At 35.4% G+C, this 21888-nt stretch overlaps 1 protein-coding gene across 1 annotated transcript in view; it reads right to left on the bottom strand.

Moving 5' to 3' along the window:
- LOC149801870 (ubiquilin-1-like) overlaps positions 1-14725 on the bottom strand; it is a 57582-nt gene extending 42857 nt beyond the window's left edge. Inside the window, exons 1-6 of the mRNA XM_089956244.1 lie at positions 14584-14725; positions 11590-11742; positions 11181-11225; positions 3774-3905; positions 3128-3253; positions 1607-1657 (exon numbers count right to left, since the gene is read on the bottom strand). Of these exons, the coding sequence (XP_089812370.1) occupies positions 1607-1657; positions 3128-3253; positions 3774-3905; positions 11181-11225; positions 11590-11742; positions 14584-14697 (621 nt within the window). The 5' untranslated portion in view covers positions 14698-14725. The remainder of the gene's footprint in view (positions 1-1606; positions 1658-3127; positions 3254-3773; positions 3906-11180; positions 11226-11589; positions 11743-14583) is intronic.
- Positions 14726-21888: the final 7163 nt, after the last annotated feature.

The following is a 21888-nucleotide window of genomic DNA, read 5'->3' as shown; positions in this document are numbered from 1 at the left end:
TTAAAAGAATCCAAAGTCGGCCTCCAGTGTTAGCTTGCTTTGCAATAAAACCACGTTTGTACTGACATCCTTAAAAAAAAAATAAACGGTTTCAAAGTATCCAAAGTTGGCTTCTGAGGTTGGCTTTATCTGTAATAAAAAGAACCTTTGTCTTTCATGTAAAGAATGAGTTTACTGCTTGCTGCCAGTTGTGTTTATTCGCCACCCAGGCTTCAATGTTTTGGGATCAATAGTTTTAATAAATACATACAGGCATTGATGTCTGCGGGTAAATAATATACTCAGCAATAACTTGCTTTAATGATACTTTTGTAACCGTGCTAGTGAAAAGATTGTCACCTGCACTCAATTGAATTTGTTTTCAAACAATGATTTTTATTTGCGAGATACTGTCATACAGATGACCTGGATATAATTCAGACTTGGCTATTTTGCACCAAACACCGTCTCATGCGTGAATGGCAGTTGTCTTCAAGAGATCATTGATTATTTCCCTCACGTTTGCGATTTTGTTGGATCCAGTTTTCAGTCGGATTACATATTTAAACCTTTGAGCACAACCAAACATGATTTCCTTTTCAATGTTCATGTCAATGAACAATGTGTCATGTGTTATCGGACATAAGTGCTAAATGCTACAGTATGGAAACCTAGGCTACATATACGGATTTCGTGGATATATTCTGTTATTTAATGTTCATGTTGAAAAAAAGGAATAAATTATAACAATACAAGGTTAGTGTCTTTTTATTATCAAATAAGCATTTTGTTTATCTTTTTTATTGTAATGTGCAGTGGGAGGGGGAGCACAAATGCAATACAAATTTATTTCGTTTCTTAAGTCTTGGGACATGACCAAGGTGAAAAAAGTTTCACCATAAGTTCTGTGACAGGAAAAAAAATCATTATTTTATTATGTCCCAATATATATGGTAAATACGGTAGACAAAAGAAATCTTCTGATGAAAACCACGTGGCAATAGGACATTTTTCCTCAGGAGGATTAGTGAGGATTATTAATAAACAAACTTTTTAAATGACCACTATAGTGGCCATATTGGACATCAGATAGGCACTATTTTCATGTAGGACTAACTAGACATCATAAGAAGTCTTTAGGTGAAAAGCCAATGGCATATTACTTTTCATTCCAGAGGACTAGAAATAAGATTTTTAAAATGGCAGATGTCAGATTGATAGTATTCATTTAGGACCAAATAGACACCAAAAGAATTCTGGTGAAAACCCCATGGTAATATTTCATTTAATTCAGAAGAAGTATTAACAAATAGATTTTCAACATGGCCATATTGGAATTCAGATTGGCACCATTTTCAATTAGGACCAAACAGACAACACAAGAAGTCTTTTATTGAAAACTGTTGATTTGACCATCCATATATGGCCACTGTGTTAGCTATACTCAGTGTCCGAGTAGCACCATTTTTAGTTAGTACCAACTTGACCATGGGACGAATATGTGTGCTGAAATATATATTCACTGAAATAATGCTAAGTAAGAAAGAGAGAAGCTTTAAAACGTGTCTTGCTAAGCATTTGCAGTGGTATTTAACCATGATGGGATTTTCACGTTCTTTCATCATACCTGTCTCATTAATTCGGGATTATTCAACATGTGTGTTATCTCAGGGTTGCGCTGAAATTGAAAAATGAAATCAAAATTAATGGAATACTAAAGCTGCCCATTTAAGTTTGTCTTTACCAGCACCCATTTATTGCCATATGTAATTTTTAGTTCAAAGTTAAAAAGATACAGGTTTTGAACAGTAAAAGCCATCTAGTAGCTAAGAGGAACTATCAGAGGACTGCACAAATGTTTTATATTGTGCAAGGTCTACTTTATGCAGAGGAGTAATGCATAAGTAAAAATTGGAAAAGAGACTAATCAATTTTGTCCTTTACTAACAGATGTTCCTTTTATGGAAACACCACCACTATGGTAGATATAGATATATGGCAAACAAGTCAACCAATAAATTTATGTTTCTCCCATTTCCAATGGTCATAGTGGAGATTTTTTATATACCTGGATGGGTGCAAAGCACATGGTGCATAGTAGATCCTGTAAACAGGACATGAGATCTGCAGATATAAATTTCCACATACTTAAGCTGGCAAACTGCAAATTGAAAGGACTACGTTCCCTATGTCAGATTTTAATATTTTTAAAAAATGTGTCAACTGTATGGGCATTTCAAGAATAGTGTTGTTTTCGAAATGGGTAATAATCTTTACTATTTTCTTTTAATGCAAAATAACAATGACACCACATACAGGTAACTCAGAAATCAATGGATGATGTGCATCAATGAGTGTCACGTTCTGTTTGTGTAATACAGAATATACACAGATTTACAAGTAGAGTCGGGAAGGTAGGTGGTTCATCCTATGCATCATATAAAATCCACTTATACAATAAAAATAATAGTCATATTTTTTTTATGCATACAGAGGATAATTTAACTGAAAAATTTTTTGAACCTCATTCATATTTGGCCAAACAATTACTGGTAGATATTTTTTCTTATCATTAGTGTTATCCACATGCTGATATCTAATTTCATCCAAAAAATAATGAGGACATGCTATAGCAAATGGACAGATTATTTAGGTCTGACTTGGTTGATGTATGTATTCTAAGAAAATCTACAAACAGGAAACTGGTGCATCTAGCACGGACAAGATTTGAAGCTGAATAATAGTGACAGGTAAGGTATTAGTTACACAACAAATTTCTTTATCTTCATCCAGCTTCAAAATGACTCACATCAAGTAGGATGAGAATCTATCAATGGATTTAGGAAATAAAAGCAAATATATAAACCTAAATGCAAATTGTCTGTGACTGTGACCTTCTGTGACCTTGACCACAAGGTAGTGAATGTATGTCACAGAATAAATTGTCATAGTTTTATAGTCATTTGTGCCAAGTACGATGAGAACCCATCAAGGAGTTGTCTAAATGTACATGAAAAACTATAACCAAATCTCTAATAAACTGTTGACACTGCTGCCAGGCAAAAATATGACTATTATGTCTTGCTTCCCACCAACAAGGACTCAACAAGAAATAATAAGTAAAAGAAAAGCATCTCTGAGTAACTACCTCCATGAGTTCCCTCATCTGTGGGTTGCTCATCATAAGTTGCCTCATGACATCTGGGTTCGACATCATCTGCTGTACAAAAGGATTCTCCATTGTCTGTCTCAGCAACTCAGGGTTATTCATCATCTGAAACAAAATAACACAGAAATGAATCACTGGATATAACATAATCATTATTTGCAGTTTTCTCCTTAGCAATCAACAGTCAGCTTCTCCCAATCCTTCCTTTCAATACTGTAACATTGCAGCTAATTACAGTGACATGTTTTGCTACATTGTTGCAATGATCCAACCATGCATTATTAAATTTCACCCTGTGAATGTCAAAGAAAACAAGATGGATTAGTATTTGTCAGACAGTTAAAGATCAATAATGACAAAAACAAATATGTAATATAAATCTTTTACAAAGTTATAATGGTTTATATTTAATATGAATGACAGCATTTTATAACTATTGCAGGTAAAATCTCTGGAGAAAGTATTTAGAAAAGTTACAAATTATGCCATATAAATGTTCAGCCAAATTTGTTTTTTAATCTTCCCTAAAACTCTTTGAAGCACAAGAATTAATCCTTATAAACAACAGAATTATGTTATTGCTCATCAAAATACAGAAATGAATAAACTGAATTTTTTATTCTACCTCTCTCTGCATTCTCTGCTGCATCTCCATGAAGTTGGCCGAACCCATCCCTAAACCTCCCATACCTGGCAAACCACCCAAGGCACCTAGACCAAATGGTGTGGCATTTATATTTGGAGGCTGCTGTGTGGTCTAAAGAAGAAAATAAATTTAAAATTTAAATAAATCAACAAAGTTGAGTCATGTGCATGTATATCAAACAGGTAGTATGTTTATTTGACATCATTCAAAATATAAAAGATTTGTTAACCAATAAAACTGGGTTGCATAGAGCATTCTGACTCATATATGATGGGAATCTGTCAATTAAATATTGCATTACTGAGAATCCAACGGACTGCTATCCAATTTAATACCAGGTTAAGAGTGAATCAATGCATAATCAGGTAATTAGAACAAAGATATTTTTTTTGTTTATTATGCTTTTTTTGAAATCATCACCCCATCACATTAATATCAGGAAATGAATCTCTGCTGTCTCTAAATCTGGCACTCATATACAGCTAATGGGAAGTAACTCTTAGAGATCAACTCTCCTTTTTCTTGCTCGGTGGCCACCTGTACACGTTTACTGATTTAAGCCTAAGCAAAACATATAACAGGTTGCTCACAATCTAATAAACCCCTTTAGCCAAGTGGCCAGCACTTCTGGGGTTATGTCATGCTTTTCTACCTAAACCAGTAGGAAGAGCCTTTGACAGCTACCACTGATATTTTGAATGCACCGCAGATAGCACCTGTGGATGTATGTCCTGCAGATTAAACCTCTCTCAATGGTGGAGCAAGGAGAGAGAGAGAGAGAGAGAGAGAGAGAGAGAGAGAGAGAGAGAAGAGAAAGAAAGCAGATAGTTATTTGTTTGTTCCTTATTGATAGTATCCTGTTTTTAGAATCAAAACCATTTAGCATCATTAGTACAACCAAGCCATTGGAAACAGAACTCTGTGTACTTCGGATCCACTGACAGCATATACAGCTCATAACTCTGCAAGAAAAAGCTAGTCCAATCACAAAGCAAGTTTTGCCTTGCATGATAACTGCTTCAGCAAGATGGAAGACAAGGGCTAGATCTTTGATGAGTTGAGCCACGTCAAGATCATTAACATTTTCCTGGGTTCTTTCACTGTTAGACAGAGCAGATCACTGACTGAGGATATGTCCCATTTAAAATGGGCAATCAGATCAATTTTACCAGCTTTTACATTCATTTCCTGGATTAGTTTCAGTAGAGATTTTGCCATGATTTTATCTGAAAGGTGGGGGGGGATCTCCTCCCTTATTACCAAAGCATAGTTTAATATCTACCTAACACTTAAGTATCCATCTTTCTTTCTTCCTGCTCCACACTGTTAAGGCTCTATCTAATTTAAAATCTCCAAAAGATGCCCCTCCAGTTGTACAAGCATTAACATGCTGATTGTTTCCGAGTTTTATCTGTCCGCAATCTAAGTGTGAATAATGTTCTGAGCTGAGAATCCCTTTTCACAGTCTGCTGTCTGAAGGAACATATGCATAGCTAGCACAGTCAACTTTAACTTGTGAAACTGTTCTACAATTTTCCACAGCTCAAAGGTATTGTCTCTTGGATATCACTGCTCTAAAACAGGATTTTGCACCAGATAAGCTTTGCCAAGGTTTCACCTTTTTATTAATCTCTACTTTGCTGACTACTATGCAAGATTTCTGATCTGTTGCATAGTGCTGCATTTGAGTTTTCAAGTTCATCAATGCCACAGACTGCTTGCTCATCTTTGCTCAGAAATAAGAATCTTCAAAGGTCATATACATGGAAAACATGGAAACTTTCTGCAACAATGTATTTTCCTGAGGAAATCTATCCTTGAATTCCTGTATTTAAGCATTCAGTGAAATCTTTTCGAACTGCTTCAGTTTTTTATTTCACAGAACTTGCATCCTTTTCCTCTGCACCAAGTTTAATACCTTGCAAGGTGATGGTAACATTTCCATTATTGTCCATCTCAGATTTTAGTTTGTTCTGCAATTCTTGCTAATAAAAATCATTTCCAGACTTAGCCCTATCAGCAGTTGCAATAAATTCATCAAGTGCTGGTTAACAGTTGCAATGTTAAGCTGTGTTTTCTGAAAAACTCTATTTAAGGCAGCAAGTGATGGAATCAAGCTCATGAGGAGATACAGTACCAGAACAAACTTGTAGCTGGTGGGCTGTAGTGATAGATTTTCATATTTTTTGCTATTACATGCATGCTTCTCAAAGTGACTAGTGGTTTCCAAAACTGGAAAACATCTTACAGAGCCCAATAAAAGGCCATCCACCTTATTTCAAAAACTTTTCAATGAGGTGAATTAACATCTTGAATTTTCTGCAACTCCATAGTCCTTGAAGAAGATTTGTTGAAATAGTGAAACAAGTCTTTGACTACCTGTTGAAATATTACTTTCAGGGAAGATTCTTTCCAGCAGCTTTAGCCAAATGTATGCCTGTGTGCCATATAACGAATAGCAATAAAGTGAACTCTCATCCATTTAAAACTTGCTGCTACACCTCTTTTAGACTTGTCAAGATTGATGCTCCATAATTCCCAAAGCAAATCACCTTCTCCATAGAATATCACTATCTTTGATAAAGTGAAATAACAAACCAATCAACACCTCAACCATTGCATTAACTTCCTTCACTTTAAGGTAACCAAGAAAAAATATTTCTGCATCTATAGTGTCACTGAAAACCTTGCCATAAACAACTTTTTCTTTTCTTCACACATGTCTGCATATTCATTATTATTCTAAAAAGTTCACTTACTTTAAATTTGTCTCTATGACAGCCATGTAATCTCTGCAAAGACTGGAACAAGTTGTTCTCCAGAACTTTGTGACTCATATCCAGCATTGCTACCAACTCATTTGCTCACTGCAATTTCAATAGAGAAGGGTACAATGAAATGGGAATAATTTCAAAACACAGTAAAATATACCATCCTCATCACACATACAACTGCCTTAGATTTGTCAGACTCGTTCTTTAAAACACTGGAGGCAGTGGCATCAAAGTCATACTAGAGAAAATTAGCCTTCAACGCCTGCATATGATCATGTTACTCAATGTGTCATGTAAGAGTCAACATCCTAAATTTTGAACAGAAAAGTTCTGATGTAAAAGGGTCGCTTTTCCCACAACTTTGCAAATATCACAGAATACACCTCCCATCTTGGTGTTCTGTTGTAATCATTCTACTGTGACACCAAAGAAATCTGAAACTTTGGTTCATATTCTGGTTTCTTTTTTTTTGGTAAATCTAACTTGGCATCTGACATTGTTTTTGAATTATCATCCTCCTTTTGGCAAGAAACTCAACTACTTTCTTCATGCTTCCGTTAACTTTCCACATTACAGGTACCACTGACTTGAAGTTCACTTTCCACATTCCCACCACCACTGAAGTGACACTGAAAATAATCAGTAACTTTATTTCTTGCTGTTCTTCATTTACCATTCAGTAATGGACCAATGTTTGCAAATGTGTAAATGAAAGGAAAGGGCATCAATTGCAGAAATCTAGGATATACATGTTTCAGTTATGAATAATTACTTGGATTTCCAAGTATCATTTTGTATTAACATATATCTGCAGACTTTGGAAAGAACAGAGGTATTTTGATCAAAGGAAAAGATCCTTCCTTTTCAAATTTTGTTTTGATTCTTATTTATTCAAATTACCAAGTACTTGAATAAAGATCTATACAGCTACAAAGTATACTTTTATGTGCATGATTCGGAACTAAAAGTTTCTGTTGAGTTCTGTTGCAAAACTGCTTTCCAAGTGGGTAAATTCATAAAAAAAATCTGCAAATCATGCACACAGGCTGCATCTCTGGCTTTGATATTAGAACCAATGGATGGAAATCATATGCCAATATTCCCTCCCAGCATCCTGAAAGGACATTGTCAGCCCATGCCTCTAGGTCTTGAAATGGAGAGACAAGGGGAGATCAGTCTGGTGTTCCATCATATTGTGAATATGTTTAGCATCAGTTGGACTCTCCTCGATAATGACTTGGCAGGAGACTGAACCGGCCAGGGATGTGTTGGACATGTATGTTTATGTGATACTGGGCACACCAATGAGGGTACCCACATACCATAATGCAATGGTCCTGTGATTACATGCCCCCTTGTTTGAAGAGGTAGTTCACTATGACTGAATCATCTGACATTATCAGGACCATCTCATTAGGATGCATTCCACCTAAGCATGAAAGGCATTAAGAATGAACCATCCAATCTGACAAACTGGTGTCCATATTCTTATTTCTGGAGCTTCTAAAGGTGTTCCTGCTGCTAGTCAGTGTCTTCCCAATAAAGCAGGAAATGTCTGATTTTGGTCGAGATTGTAATATGGTGATCTAAATGATCAGAGATCTGGTGCCATTGTGCCACAAGGGCCATCAGCAGAGGGTGCATGTAGAGGTAAAAATATGACAAGATGTAACAGGGCCACCGCTGCAATGAACAGGTCAAGAATTGGAAGACTCCCTCAAGGAAATGAATGTCCCGGCAGATGCCACCTCTGACACATGAATGATACTGTCAATGTTTTTGGAAGGAAGATGAACCCTGTTGACACAAGTCAGAAATGCCATACCTGATGAATAAAATGTTGAGAGTTGACAAAATCCAACTTTTTCACATTGACTATCCATGCCAAACTGCGAAATGACATAGTGATTTTTCAAATCATGAGCTAAAACTGAAATGTCCTGAGGTGGAATATGGCACAGTGTAATGTCTTGGTGAAGACCCAAGGTCTGATACTGAGGCCAAATGGAAGGGTGTGAAAATGTGAAACTATAAAAACAGGGTATTCGTGTCACACTGTGAATATGTGCAGACAGACAAATAGGCTTTGCCATCTCTATCTAGAACTTTGGGCCAGTAATAAACTGATTAAGCATACTCATGTCCATAGTAGGTCTCAATTCTTCATTGGGTTTCATAATCCGAAAAGTTTGGAACAGAAAGCCAGATAGTCAATGTTTTCCCACTACCTCCACCACTGATGTTATGAGCGAAGCTTCATCTCCTTACTTAAATTGTTTGCCTTGATGGGATCAATGGAAACTGGTTGATCCAAATCATATGAAAAAAATAGTCTGACACCCACAGATGGGTCACCCTCATGCAGGAGGGATGGCAGGTCACTGATGGTTGGCAGCAGGTGAAACATTGTTTTCTATCTCCTATCCCTGCCTGCCTGCAGATGTCAGGGGTATATGGCCACTTATAACTTGCATGACCATGAAATGGTTGCCGTTGTTGCTGAGAATTACTCCTGACATGGCATTCAACACCTGTCTGTCCACTTAATCATAAAAGAATGCCCTACCAGTTGAATATGTCAGCAGATTTGGCAGTCATATCCAGCATGGAGCATGGTCTGGTTAGAGAATGATGGTCTGTGCTGGATGGCTATTACCATGGATATGGTCAGCCCAACTGGCTGGCCGTTTAATCTCTGCTGGGAGAATATTGCTATCATGGAAGGAAGTGTCATGCGATGTGTTGTTTACCAGCCTGAGATGAAAGATTCATCAAAATCAAAATCATACATTTGACTGTATGGATAGCTGGACTGGTTAGCAACAGCTGTCTGGTGTATGGCAATGATGTACTATTTGCAGCCCAGGTAGGATGGCATGGTTGCAATGAAATCCCATAAGCCCAGCTTCAATGTTCCTAAGTCCATTCATAGGAAGGGATAGTGACTTATGCCCAGTGGGCTACCTGAGTTAAAAATAGTCCTATTTAATCAATGTTCCCAATAAAACTAGTCATCAATTCCAAATAAGAATGAATGTGTAATACTTCATGATCCTCAAATTGGAAGCATGCCCTTCCATTGCCTTTTCTAGACAATGGATAAAATGTCTAGAGCCCACATTGCACAAATAAACTACATGGCTGCATCAAGAACATTTTGTGTAGGCAAGGCAGGCCTCATGGCTGTCTTCCTCACCTTTCAGGCATCACCACTTCTTGCACCTGACTGACACCTGTGAAATGAATGACAGAAAAAGAAAAAAAAAAACAAGTCCATACAACAAATATAAAAACTGTTTAAATAAGTGAACTTGCATCACCAAGATGACCAAAGTATATAAGAAAAATAAATAACAACAGCACAATACTATTACACATGTGAAAACTTTAGTGCTACTAAACTGATATAACATGGAAAATAGCTATAAGTAAAAGTAATATCTGCATACCAAAAAAATTGTAATGATTCATATTCTTGTTATCTCAACCTTTTGATTCATAATTCCATTGAAAATAAATTTTGGATGGTCAAAATTGACAACAGATTCTTCAAGGGCACTGTTCACAGCAATAGTTTAGTAAACATCTGGGATACAGGTGGCCACCTAGACAGACCAAGGGTAGTTAATCTGTAATATTTATACCCTTTGTCTGTACAATAAATTGATGTAAAATGTGGATTTTTTCTTACAGGGACAACAGCAGCAGAGAGTAATTTCGCATTGTTAATGTGACCAGATAATGTAATTGAAATGCTTGGCCAACTGAGTATGGAAACAGAAATGAATATGGCGTCACTCTACAGTTTCATACTTTGCACAGGGTTACAAGTTCTCCTCATCAGTCATCCTGGCTACTGAAGAAAGACCCAGTAAATCTCAGATATTTTTTAAAAGAACATTCAATTCCATTTATTTTGGTGTATGATTGATGGATCTAATTTGGTTATAGATTATACAGCTTGGTTTTACTTCAGTTGTGCACATATCAAAAAGCTGATAACTCTACTTGGTCAGTCTCACTTCCTGGATTTCAAACACTAATTGTTTTAAAAAAAGCTTTTATAAAAATATTTTATAAATATATTTTGTAATTCATTCAATGAAATTTGAAAAACTAATATTGTCTAGTCTGGCAAAATTTGTTTTCCATATTTTAATAACTTATAAAGAGAGTGTAATTTAGTCTAATTCAGGATGATTTTTTGAGCACATATCAGCAGTCACTTTGGTTAGCTGTATGCTTAGAAAGAAATTTCAATCAAAGTACAATGAAAGTAGCACAAAGGTATGCCAAAATTCTCCCCACTGTGTATGTAGTATATGCAAACAACTTCATCTTATACCTGACACTCTCTCAGAAATATATATCTGTAGAGTGCCCCTTATATATCATACAAATTCAACTCTTTATAACTTGGACAGCTTTCATCCAAATTTGTATTCAATTTTACAATGTACATATTAATCCTGTCTGAATTACTGGAAAATTCTCCAAAACTAAAATACTGATTTTAAGGAAACATAAAAATATGAAAGCAGAACATCCAATGTTCTAATGGGTCAATCTGATCACCTGTCAAAAGGCAGACTGTGGCACTATCCTGACCTACCTGTGGGCTTGTAGAACCGCTACTAGCAGCAGAGGTATCATGAGCCTGCAAAAAAAGAGAAAAGAGGATATCAGATAAAATTATTTGGTGCAAACATCAAGGAACAATGGAGCCAGACAAATATAGGTTTGCCTTGAATTATTTTCAGGTTCTGGGACAAAATTCTGATGACATAGTAACAAAATGGAAATTTTCATGTGGCAAAGGAATCTAATGACACTGATGAACATTACAGAAAATTATAGCTATAATCTGGTTTATAGTGACATTTATAAACATAAACTTTGTTGGACGATTAAAAGGAGAGAAATATGTCCTAGTTGTTAGTGTAACTCCTCATTTATACTCCTTTACTTCTAATTCAATTCCATAACATTCTGTAATTTCAGCATATAGCCTGATATTTCACCTTGTTGGCCGATTTGATGACCAGATGAACTGTCAACCCATCTTTGATGCCATGTTGCTTAAGGGTGTCTGCATCCTTCAGAATTTTCCCTGCAAAAATCAAGCACAGTTGCTCCTGGGAGGCACTGAATTTCTTGGCCACTTGTTCTTTCAGCTGAAATAACCAAAGATTTGAATTTTTGTGAATTGGACCTAGCTTTCAGTCTGCCTTCATGGACACCCCATTTAGTTACATTTTAAGAAAAAAATGGCAATTTTTAATGGCTAAAGTTATTGTATGTTAAAAGCAGAATAAGGGTAAATGATATCTTGAAGTTTAGTGAAAAATAACTTTTCCCTCCTGCAAAATCTGAAAATTGTATTTTTAACAACAGTGGCCATTGTGACAGCAAATCAGCATGATTTGTACAAAACTGAAAATCATTTATGGACGCTATTTGTCAAATTTGGTCAAATTATGTTGAGAGATTTTTGACACATCATTTAAAAATCATTTATTTGTAGTAACAGCAACTATATTTGACTGCAGATTGACAGCATCCTGATCATGTCTATTTTGAGCCACACCACCCACTGTCAAATTAGTGTAAATTCTGTTCAGTATTTTGCGTAAGAAGTCGACAACCTTCAAATATTATTTCAATTTCAGTCATGACAGCCATATTTGAATGGCAGGTCAGCATTTGCATAAACTTGAAAGCCATCTACACCTGCATGCTTTCTGTCAATTTTGGTAAAAATCAGAATTTTTTAAAAATTAGTTTAAAGGTTTTTCCATTTTCTGCAAAGGCAAAGACTAGATTATGAAGATCAAAATGTTCCAAACAACAAATAATTATCTAATTTCAAGTTAACTTATTCTTTATGTTTTGTCCTTTTAATTTTTTATTTGCTAAGATTACAGTATTATCAATGAACATTTTTGGTTTTCATTTGTATTAATGGCAATTTTAACAAATTATTGGCTACATCACGCTGAGGAAATGGCAACCAGGTGCCTTTCCCATGGACACATTAAGGTAGTCGACTTGGGCTGGCCTGGGTGGATATCAAACCTGCAACCCTAGATTATTAATCTGACATGGCTGACATAATGCATCACTCTAAAAAAACACTGAAATGCACGAGTTAATTTCCCAAATCAGTTTTCTCAGAAATGAAAAATGAATGACCCTTGATCCAATTTAGTGGCAGCCATTTTGTTAAACACTGGACTGTTTTGAGAGTTGAAAATATCCACTGTTCATTTTATAAATATGAATGAGCTGCTGAAACATTTCTCTAATACATTCTGGATTTGTTTTCACTTGTTTAGTGTCATGTGGATGCACTGAAACATTTTTAATAATGCTGTGATTTTTTATATACCTTTGCATGTGTACATCAGGAATGTGGATTCTAGATTATGTTGGTATTTATGTATTAATGTGTGTGCAAGGATAGGCTGGTCACAATGCATTTCATATGAAAGCACAACATACCTGTATCTTGTTCTGCTACCTGTATATATTTTATGTTGCACATTGTAGATGGCTTATAGTTAGCTTTTTTCAAAACCCTTTTTAAAATCATATGTGAAAATTGAGTTAATGAAATTTTTAACTTTATATGTGCCAGTATTCTTTTAATAATGTCTTTACAAATACCATCAAATAATGTTTTATAATATAGTTTTTTAGTTGGTAAAGTAATGCAAAGGCAATATTCATTCTTACTATACTCAAATGCCAACTTTAAATAATGCTTGCTAACTTGACTCAGCAGGTTTATTCACTTTTGTACACATCTGCTGTTATCAAGATTCAAGAGCATCTTGTACTTAGCAGAAAGAAAACAGCATTCAAAAATTCATTTTTGTGAATGTGGGCTCATTTAAAATTCCATTAAAAAAATTAACCAGCAAGACTGTTCATGACAACTGGGCACTGGTTCAGATACTTATAAGATATTTTTGTCAGTGATTCCCATTCTACAAAATCAAGTAAATTCCTTTTCATGCCCTTTTATGTGGAGTGATCCTAGTATATGGGAACATAAATATGGGTAAAAGAACTTCATTACAGTAGAGACTATATAAATGAGTGCAGACGAAAGTACAATGATTCTTAAAAAATGAGTCTGCAAAATCTGTTTTCATTTTTCAGTAAACAGACTTGTGATGAAAATGAGCCATCAAAAAGACGAGTGAAAAAATGGTGAAAGTTCCATCTGAGATGTGATATCTGAGTATCAGCACCTAATGCTTGTGAGAATTCATCTTGACAACAGTTCAAATATGCAGTCTCAAGCAAAATGTATTAAGGTACTGTAATGAATCAAGATCATTCAATTTTTTTTTAATAGAGCCCAAGTTTTATCCCCGTTTTTTCCTTAAGGACAATTGTCAATTCATTTAACACTGTTTACTAATTAAAATATTTATTCTAAATTCATTGTTCTTTCTGCGCACAACCTACTTTGAACATTTTTACATTCCTTCTTTGTTTAATTTAATGATGGTAATTTATGGTTTTACATTGTAGGACTAAAATATTCTGGTCAAATGGTAAGCATTGTAGTATTTTTTGTCAATATTTCGAAATCGGCATGCGTTTGCGTCAATACTGGTGACAGAAACAGTACGTACGTAGAAAAGCCCGACAGCGGTGTATGTGTATTGCGGTGTGTATTTTGGTTTTGTGTATTTCGCCTATTTCGGTGTTTCTTTTAACCCATGTTACTGTTATATGATTTAGCGAAAACTGTAGCCTACCTCATTATATAAAACCTTTTGTGTACTTTGTACTGTGCTTGTTACTAAATTAAATTAACTGAAATTAAAGAAAAAAAATAAAGAAAAGCACATCTTAGGGTGACAGGCTACGCCAATGGCAATATTATAAAAATGGGGGTGAGGGTGATCACAGGGAAGTCAACACTGAATACTGGGTTCTCATCACACGCTGTAAAATTACTAAATTAAAAAATAAAAATAAAAACAAAACAACATGATAACCTCCTTGACAGTTGCATCGGGATCAATCTCTACTTCCTGCTTTTCCTTTGGAGTTTTGACTGTAATTTTAACTTGTGATGCTCCAGATCTTTCTTGATCAGCAGTGTCCGCCATGTTTACGGTCGAAAAGAGGTCATGCTATGACGCGTTTCCGCTTTAAAATGGCGTAAGGAATTAATACTTAAAGTACAATATGGATAGGGAATCATTCGTCAAATTAGTATAGGGGCGCTCCGAGAGAGCGACAGGTGTAACGTTAAGTTGTGTGCATTTGCAACAGGCTCAGCGGAGAGAGAGCATTGCCATTCCTCTATGTTACCTTCATGTAATGTGGTTGAAATTTCTTTTCTTATTGTACTTGCCGAAATTGTGTATGATCTTAGCAGAGTGTAACCATATTGGTATCTCATGTGCTTTAAAAATTAGTCTACAGCAGTTTAGCACATATATAAAAATAGGGAAACGAATTTTGCCATAGAAAGTAATACCAGCTTCTGAAAGTGCAATGACTGAATTATAAAACATTAAATGTTTCGAAAACTCAGTTCCTTTTTTTTTATAGATGCACATGTGAAGTAATTCCAAACTGTATGCTCTATATCCCAAATTACACCCATCAGCCATAAACTAAAATGAAGTTGATTTAAAGTGCATCTAATAATGCATAAGGCCAGGGGTGTAGTGCTGTGGGAACGGCGTTCCCTTGCTTTATGCTCTCGCCATTGTCTCCACACATACTTGTAACATGCGTTCCCTCCCTTATTTTTTTTTTGAGTTCTTTCACCTTATTTAGTTACACGGCTGCATAAGATATACAAGCTATATTTTAAACAGCCTTGATAAACAGTGAGGATCTGTGCAAAGTGTGATAATTTAGAGCGCCACCTATAGGAAACCCGACTGAGAATAACAGGAAGAGGAAGAAAAAGATCAACAATAACAATAAAATTACTTGACGGATTTAGCATAAGAGATTTCATATTTTAATCTATCATCATTCATGAGTAGAAAACCTCACATTTTAAACAAAAGGCCTTGATATTCGTTAAAAGAAATGCAAATGAGTGCAAATTTTAGGGCGGCAGCAATCAAGATTTACCTGCAATTCTGAAAAACACTGAACCATATATTTGAAAAGATAATCATACAAAAAAGTTGAGTTTTCTTCCATAACAATACAGTCAGGCTTCATGATTGCTCATATGATGAGAGAAACTCAAGATGGAGAACAAGTTCTGTAAACAGTTTTTTCACCACAGAACCAGATATATTATCAATTTGATTTTATAATCAGATTTGGAACCGTTATTTAATGAAGATAGATTGAATGGATTTAGTCCGATAAATCAACCCACCCACACCAAATCTGTGTTGATAATGATGGTCGATATATGGGTCTCATATCACCTGTTCATTTAAATTAAAAATTTGCTGCATGCAGATCTTTCTGGAACAACACTTTAGACACATACCGGTAAATGGTAACAGCCATATCTAGCGCGAAATTTGAAATGGGCACAGGGACAGAGGGTTGTGCTATTCCACGTGGAGTTACAAGATACCACACATAAGATTTGCTCCGTGAATATAATGTATATGCCATCAGAAGAACCCTTCGACCGATGGCAGTTCCACAGCTGCAAGAAATACCGGTCGTGTATAAAACGTACACCGATATGAGCAGCCAAATCTGGCTGCAGAGTTTTGGAAAATTTAATGAATATGTGAAATCAGCCTCTAAACTGCCAGTCAATATCATCACGGGTGAGGGTTTGATTTATCAGCCTAAAATGGATTATGACTTTACGAGTTTATTCAACATTTTACATAAACAAATTTGAAAAGGAAATAACGAAATCTATAGGTTCCGGTGTTGTTCAAAACCTATCATTTCCATTTAGGCATTTTGGGATTTAATGACTACATGAAAGCTTTAGTTACATCGGATATTGATGAGCTTGATCACGTACACTACGCACTTCCATTTAAAAACGGAAGTGCTTCAATGAGCATGGGCAGTTGTAAACGAAAAAAGCACATTTTTAGACCCTTGCTTAGTTCAAATTACTATAAAGACGTATATTAGATTTACTTCTGCAAGTCATCAGAACAGAAGAGATAAAGTTGCCAAGTGTCTCGAACAACTTGGCTAGACGCGTAACATACACGTATCCGCCTAGCTTGTTGGCGTACGGAAGCAGCAGAGGAGGTGAGCCGACCTTTTGGTAGAACGTCATTTTTGAAAAAATAAAGCTTCCTTCGAAAATGAAAATATAAGGTCAATAATGCCAAACCGAAGCCTCTAACTAAACCGAGAGTTTCTCTAATTGGGTTAGTGTATTCTGTTACGATTTCTTTGTCGTTTGTGTTTTTCTATAAAAAAAAATTTACCCACCGAGATACATTTGTGGTCGCACTCCCTGCTGCTGTCGTTTTTTCCCAATATTTTATCAATAACTATACGATATCGCTATCGAGGATCATGTAAATGTATTGTTATAAATCCGTGTGGAGTAGAGTGTGCTTTGGAAAAGAAGTGTTTGAACCGAATCATGTCTATATCCCTACTACACCAAGTCTGATGAATCTTTCGCAGAGTATGTGCATCAACTCCATTAAACTCAACTAAAATATTACAGTTATCTCTAATCACTTTAGGTATTTGTGTAAATCCATCAAGGTCATATACCGATGGAGCTTCATCAATATCGGTGGTAAAATCAATAATATCATTACCGTCCTCATCTAACAATTTTGCGTTTTCATTAAAATCTTTAAGTACTTCGTATCATCGCTGATCATCAACTGACGGAGCTTCTAAATATAATTTATCCCATCTGAGCCATCTCATTATCAAATTAAGCAGTAATTGTGTTTTACCCGAGCCGGATGGACCTATTATTATCATTCTGATGGAATTCGGTAATGCTGAAACATGTTTTACTGGCTCTTGTTTTCGTGTCGCTGAGAAATCAGTGACATCCGTGTTGTATAAATATAATAAATAATATGAATTTATATTGTGTTCGATGTAGAGCATTTACCCCCACAAGTGGATTAACAACAGTAATAACAAAATATAAAAAGCGCGCACTTACAGCCAAATGTGTAAAATGTGGTACAAATAAATATAAATTTATTTCTAATAATAAAATTAGTGATGAAATCGCTACTTCATTAGGAAAATTACCAGGAATTCCATGGGCTAAATACCCAGAAAAAACCCATCTTCCTGGATATAATTATCGTGGTCCTGAAACTCGACTTCACGAACGAGATCAACCAAGACCTGGAGAGTATCCAATAACTGCTATTGATCAGGCATGTCATGTTCATGACGTAGCTTTGAAAAGTAAAGATTTACAACAACGACATATTGCAAATGCGAAATTGATTCACTCGTTAAATTCCATAAACAATAAATCTCTCAGAGAAAATCATGCTAGCTTCCAAGTAAAATCTGCGATGAAAGGTAACTTATTATTCGGAGCCGGTAATTAATCAACCGATTATTATAAAATAATGGATCGATTTGTTATAGACCAAGAGGATAGTAGAGGCGTAAAGCAGCGATTAGTTAACTCTCTGATGCAGAAAAAATGTTACATATACTGTTGCTGCAAAATGGTTAGCACGACAGGCAATTTTTTTTTAACTACCTCCACCTAAACAAATTCAGCATGCACATTTTGATGTCAGCACTCCTAATGATGTTCATCAAGCAGATATTTTATTTTTACCACATGATACTATTAAAATTGGAAGATGTCAATCACGTACATACAAAAACGCGTTAACTGTCGTAGATGTTGCGAGTAGATACAAGGAAGCAGAACCACTATCAACTAAAATAACAGCTGAAGTTTATTCGGCTTCTGAACGAATTTATCAACGAGGACCCTTGCGATGGCCACAGCTATTACAAGTTGATCCTGGCAAGGAATTTCTTGGTACAGTATCACAATGGTACGGTTAGATTAGAAATTTTTTCTTTATGCAACATAAATAATTGTTGTTGAAGTGTATCACGAACTATCTTTCTACTTATACTATCAAATCAGCTGGTCTCCATAAATTCCAAAATTTGTTTATAGGGGTTTCTGAAATTATTTCACGCATTATTTCACAATGAATTTTATTCGGTTGTAGTCTGATTAATTACTTAAACTCCCTTAATTCTGGATCAAGTGCTCTATGATCATCAGTTATTTCTTGATAATAATCCACAAGTTTTTTCAGCCATCTTGGGGAGACTCTCCGACAAAGGTGGCGGTTGACCATGATCGCCACACATTATTACAGCAGTATTTTTTTGTCAATAACCAATCAAGAAATATTTTTAACGTTTCGAATGAAACAATGCATATTTCAACCCAAACAATAATCCTTGACATATATTTCTCACCCATTCGATCAGGGGTCCATTTATTTCTCTTCCATCAAAAGAATTTATGTTGTTGTTGTTGTAGTGGGGCTTAACGCCATTTTTCAGCACACGATAGGCTATACATGGCGGCCAGTATTAATGGTGGAGGAAGAACCCGGGAAAACCCCGGAAAGAACCACCGACCCTCGAGAAGCTACTGGCAAGCTTTCTCACATACCCACATTAGCTGAATCTTAGACTCGAACTGCCGCAGACAGAGGTGAGATGGCAGTGATCCGTAACGAAGAGCGCTTTAGACCACTCGGCCACTCGGGGCCCCAAAGAATTTATGATAAGTGCGAGTCTGTGTGTGGGTGTTAATACAACTATATAAAAATTCCGAAATAATTCGATCACACGAGTTGTTTTACAACAACCTCTAGGCCCATTCAGATAAGCTGTTTTATGTCTAGCTACCTTTTCATATACCTATGGTGCAGACGATAATTTTTTATATTTGAGGGTTTTTTTTTATTCAGAATAAGTATATTTTCTTGGTTTATTCTCCATTTACCCCATGATGCACATGTGCCGATATGTAGTTGTTTTAGCAATCCTGTATTCTTGATGATATAAAATGAATCCGTAGTGACCCTGACAGCAAACTCAGAAACTATTTATCATTGATAATAGATTTATGGAAACGTACGCAATCATTGAAAATCTTAAACGAGTAAACTGCGGTGACTCACTATCAATATAACTCGCAATTGTACCTAATTTAGTTCCGTCTGATAAATTAATATTACATCGACTTATAAACGTATTTCTTTTCGTTGTATCAGCAACTATAAAATCTAACTCAGCATCGTCTATGATCAGTATTGTACAATGTCAATTATGATCATATAATCCTACTTGGGTAAATTTACCGATTTTTTTTCTTCTGGCAAGATCTTCTGCGATTTTATTTTCAAATTCGGTTATATCAGGATTTTCATCATCAGAATATATTTTTTGTTGTAGTACCCAGACTTCTTTCTGAGGACTACATGATATAATTGCATCACTTACTGTTAAGAATATCAGTATTTTTACATCTAGCATATACCATAATAGTAGTGTTGGTGCCCACATTTTTTCTGAAAAACGTTTGCCAAACCAGACATAACAAATAGGATGAAGATTTTCGGCAAACTTAAGTCACTCGATACAAGCGAATAGAGCCAGGACAAAATCCAGTAATGATCCGTTTAGCGATACTCTGGTCATCTCGTGTCTTGGATGTCCAAATCGCTCAAAATACTTATAACACTCTCCCATTCCAAGAAAACTTTGGGGATCACATGCAACAACATCAACCGAAATAACATCCTTATAATCGTAGTTAGTATTCGATAATCCACCGTGTCCGTATTTGACACAACTGATTTGTATTTCTTCAAAAAAATCCAACCGTGTTGGTTTCCACTAATTTTTCTCTTTAGCAAAACGAGCAGCAACTGACGGAGCTGCAAAACAATACTCAGTAATTGTTCGGCATCATGGGCATATTTCAGCGCAAGATTCTTCATTTCTTCATGGAGAGATTCTGTACGATAAATATCTCCATTAAGTCGTACAAACTGATCATAGTTTCCATTATCTGAACTTTGAGATAACCACACTGATACAGGATCACTTTTAATTATTTCGTTAATAAAATAAAATATATCTCCTTCATAAAACTTAACACTTCGATTTCATTTAAATATTGTTAAAGCATTAGTCCCCGAATGCGCATTATGATCAATAATTTCAATCGAAGCTCGTTTCGATTTATATTTCGATTCGTATAAAATCTGTTAGGTTATTGTTCTTTCCTAATGCAGCATCATCATTTATCGTAGCTCCTTTATCCTTTACTGATTCAGCCCATTTGTTTATTTTTTCACGTCGCTGATTTGTTAATTTATTTCCGCGTATCGCGTTTGTAAAATGTTCCTTTATTCCTTCGGCTACAAAATTTATTTTTGAAAATTTCATCGGTTTTAGATTATTAACGCAGGGTATATCATTTATCGGATAAATAGCTTCAATAAATGTGGTTGCAGGATACGCTCTTTCATAATACGGTTTGTCAATACCAATCAACTTTCTTGGTTTGGAAATGTTATTTAATACGGCAGTTTTTTCATTATGATGGACAGGTTCACGTTTGTCACTGATACTCCAAGTATTATTGTTTGCTTCTGCTAATACAATAAACTTTACTCTGAAAAAATATCTTTGATCGTCGAGATAATTAATAATCGTTGCCGCTCGTTTTGTTGTTCACTGTAGCTTCCACGACTTTGTCAAAATCATCGGTGTTGCGTATGATCTTGAAAGTGGACCACACATGAGATGCGCCACCTTTCTTAAATTCTTTCTTGGCGTCAAAGAAAGAACAAAAGAAAGTGGCTTATGATAAGCTCTACAGCTCCTTGTGACAAAGCTTTTTTTAACGAATTTTGCGGATATCATTTATGAAGTGTGCGGAGAGGGAGTTTAGGACCAAAACGGTGTCTGAAGTGTTGTTGGAGTTAGAGGAAACAGCAGTTGTGTGTGCAAATCAATGGTAAAAATACAGAGCTTATAAGATATTGCGATAAAAATAACACTGATGAGAATTATAAAGTTATAAGAAATATGAAAGTTATCTAGCTAGATTTTCAAAATAATGATTCAGACAAATAATAATTTAAACAAATGATATTAGTATACAAATGGAACAAAATGAATTTGTGAAACGTCCTATCATAACAAATTATGAGGCATCTCGTGAAGGTATCATCTAGAATTGTCGACTAAAAAATAAACTTTAGTCTGTTATGCTAATAATTTTGGTTGTCTAAGATTTAATGCTAAGAATAAGAGATATTTGTTCAATAAATTCACTTTCGAATGTTTCAACGGAT

The sequence above is a fragment of the Sinohyriopsis cumingii genome, chromosome 4 (genome assembly GCF_028554795.1).
Source record: "Sinohyriopsis cumingii isolate HCF-2022 chromosome 4, ASM2855479v2, whole genome shotgun sequence".
In the NCBI taxonomy this organism is placed as follows: Eukaryota; Metazoa; Mollusca; class Bivalvia; order Unionida; family Unionidae; genus Sinohyriopsis; species Sinohyriopsis cumingii.
The sequence above is the reverse complement of the archived record's forward strand: the minus strand, read 5'-3'. Positions and strand labels throughout refer to the sequence as shown.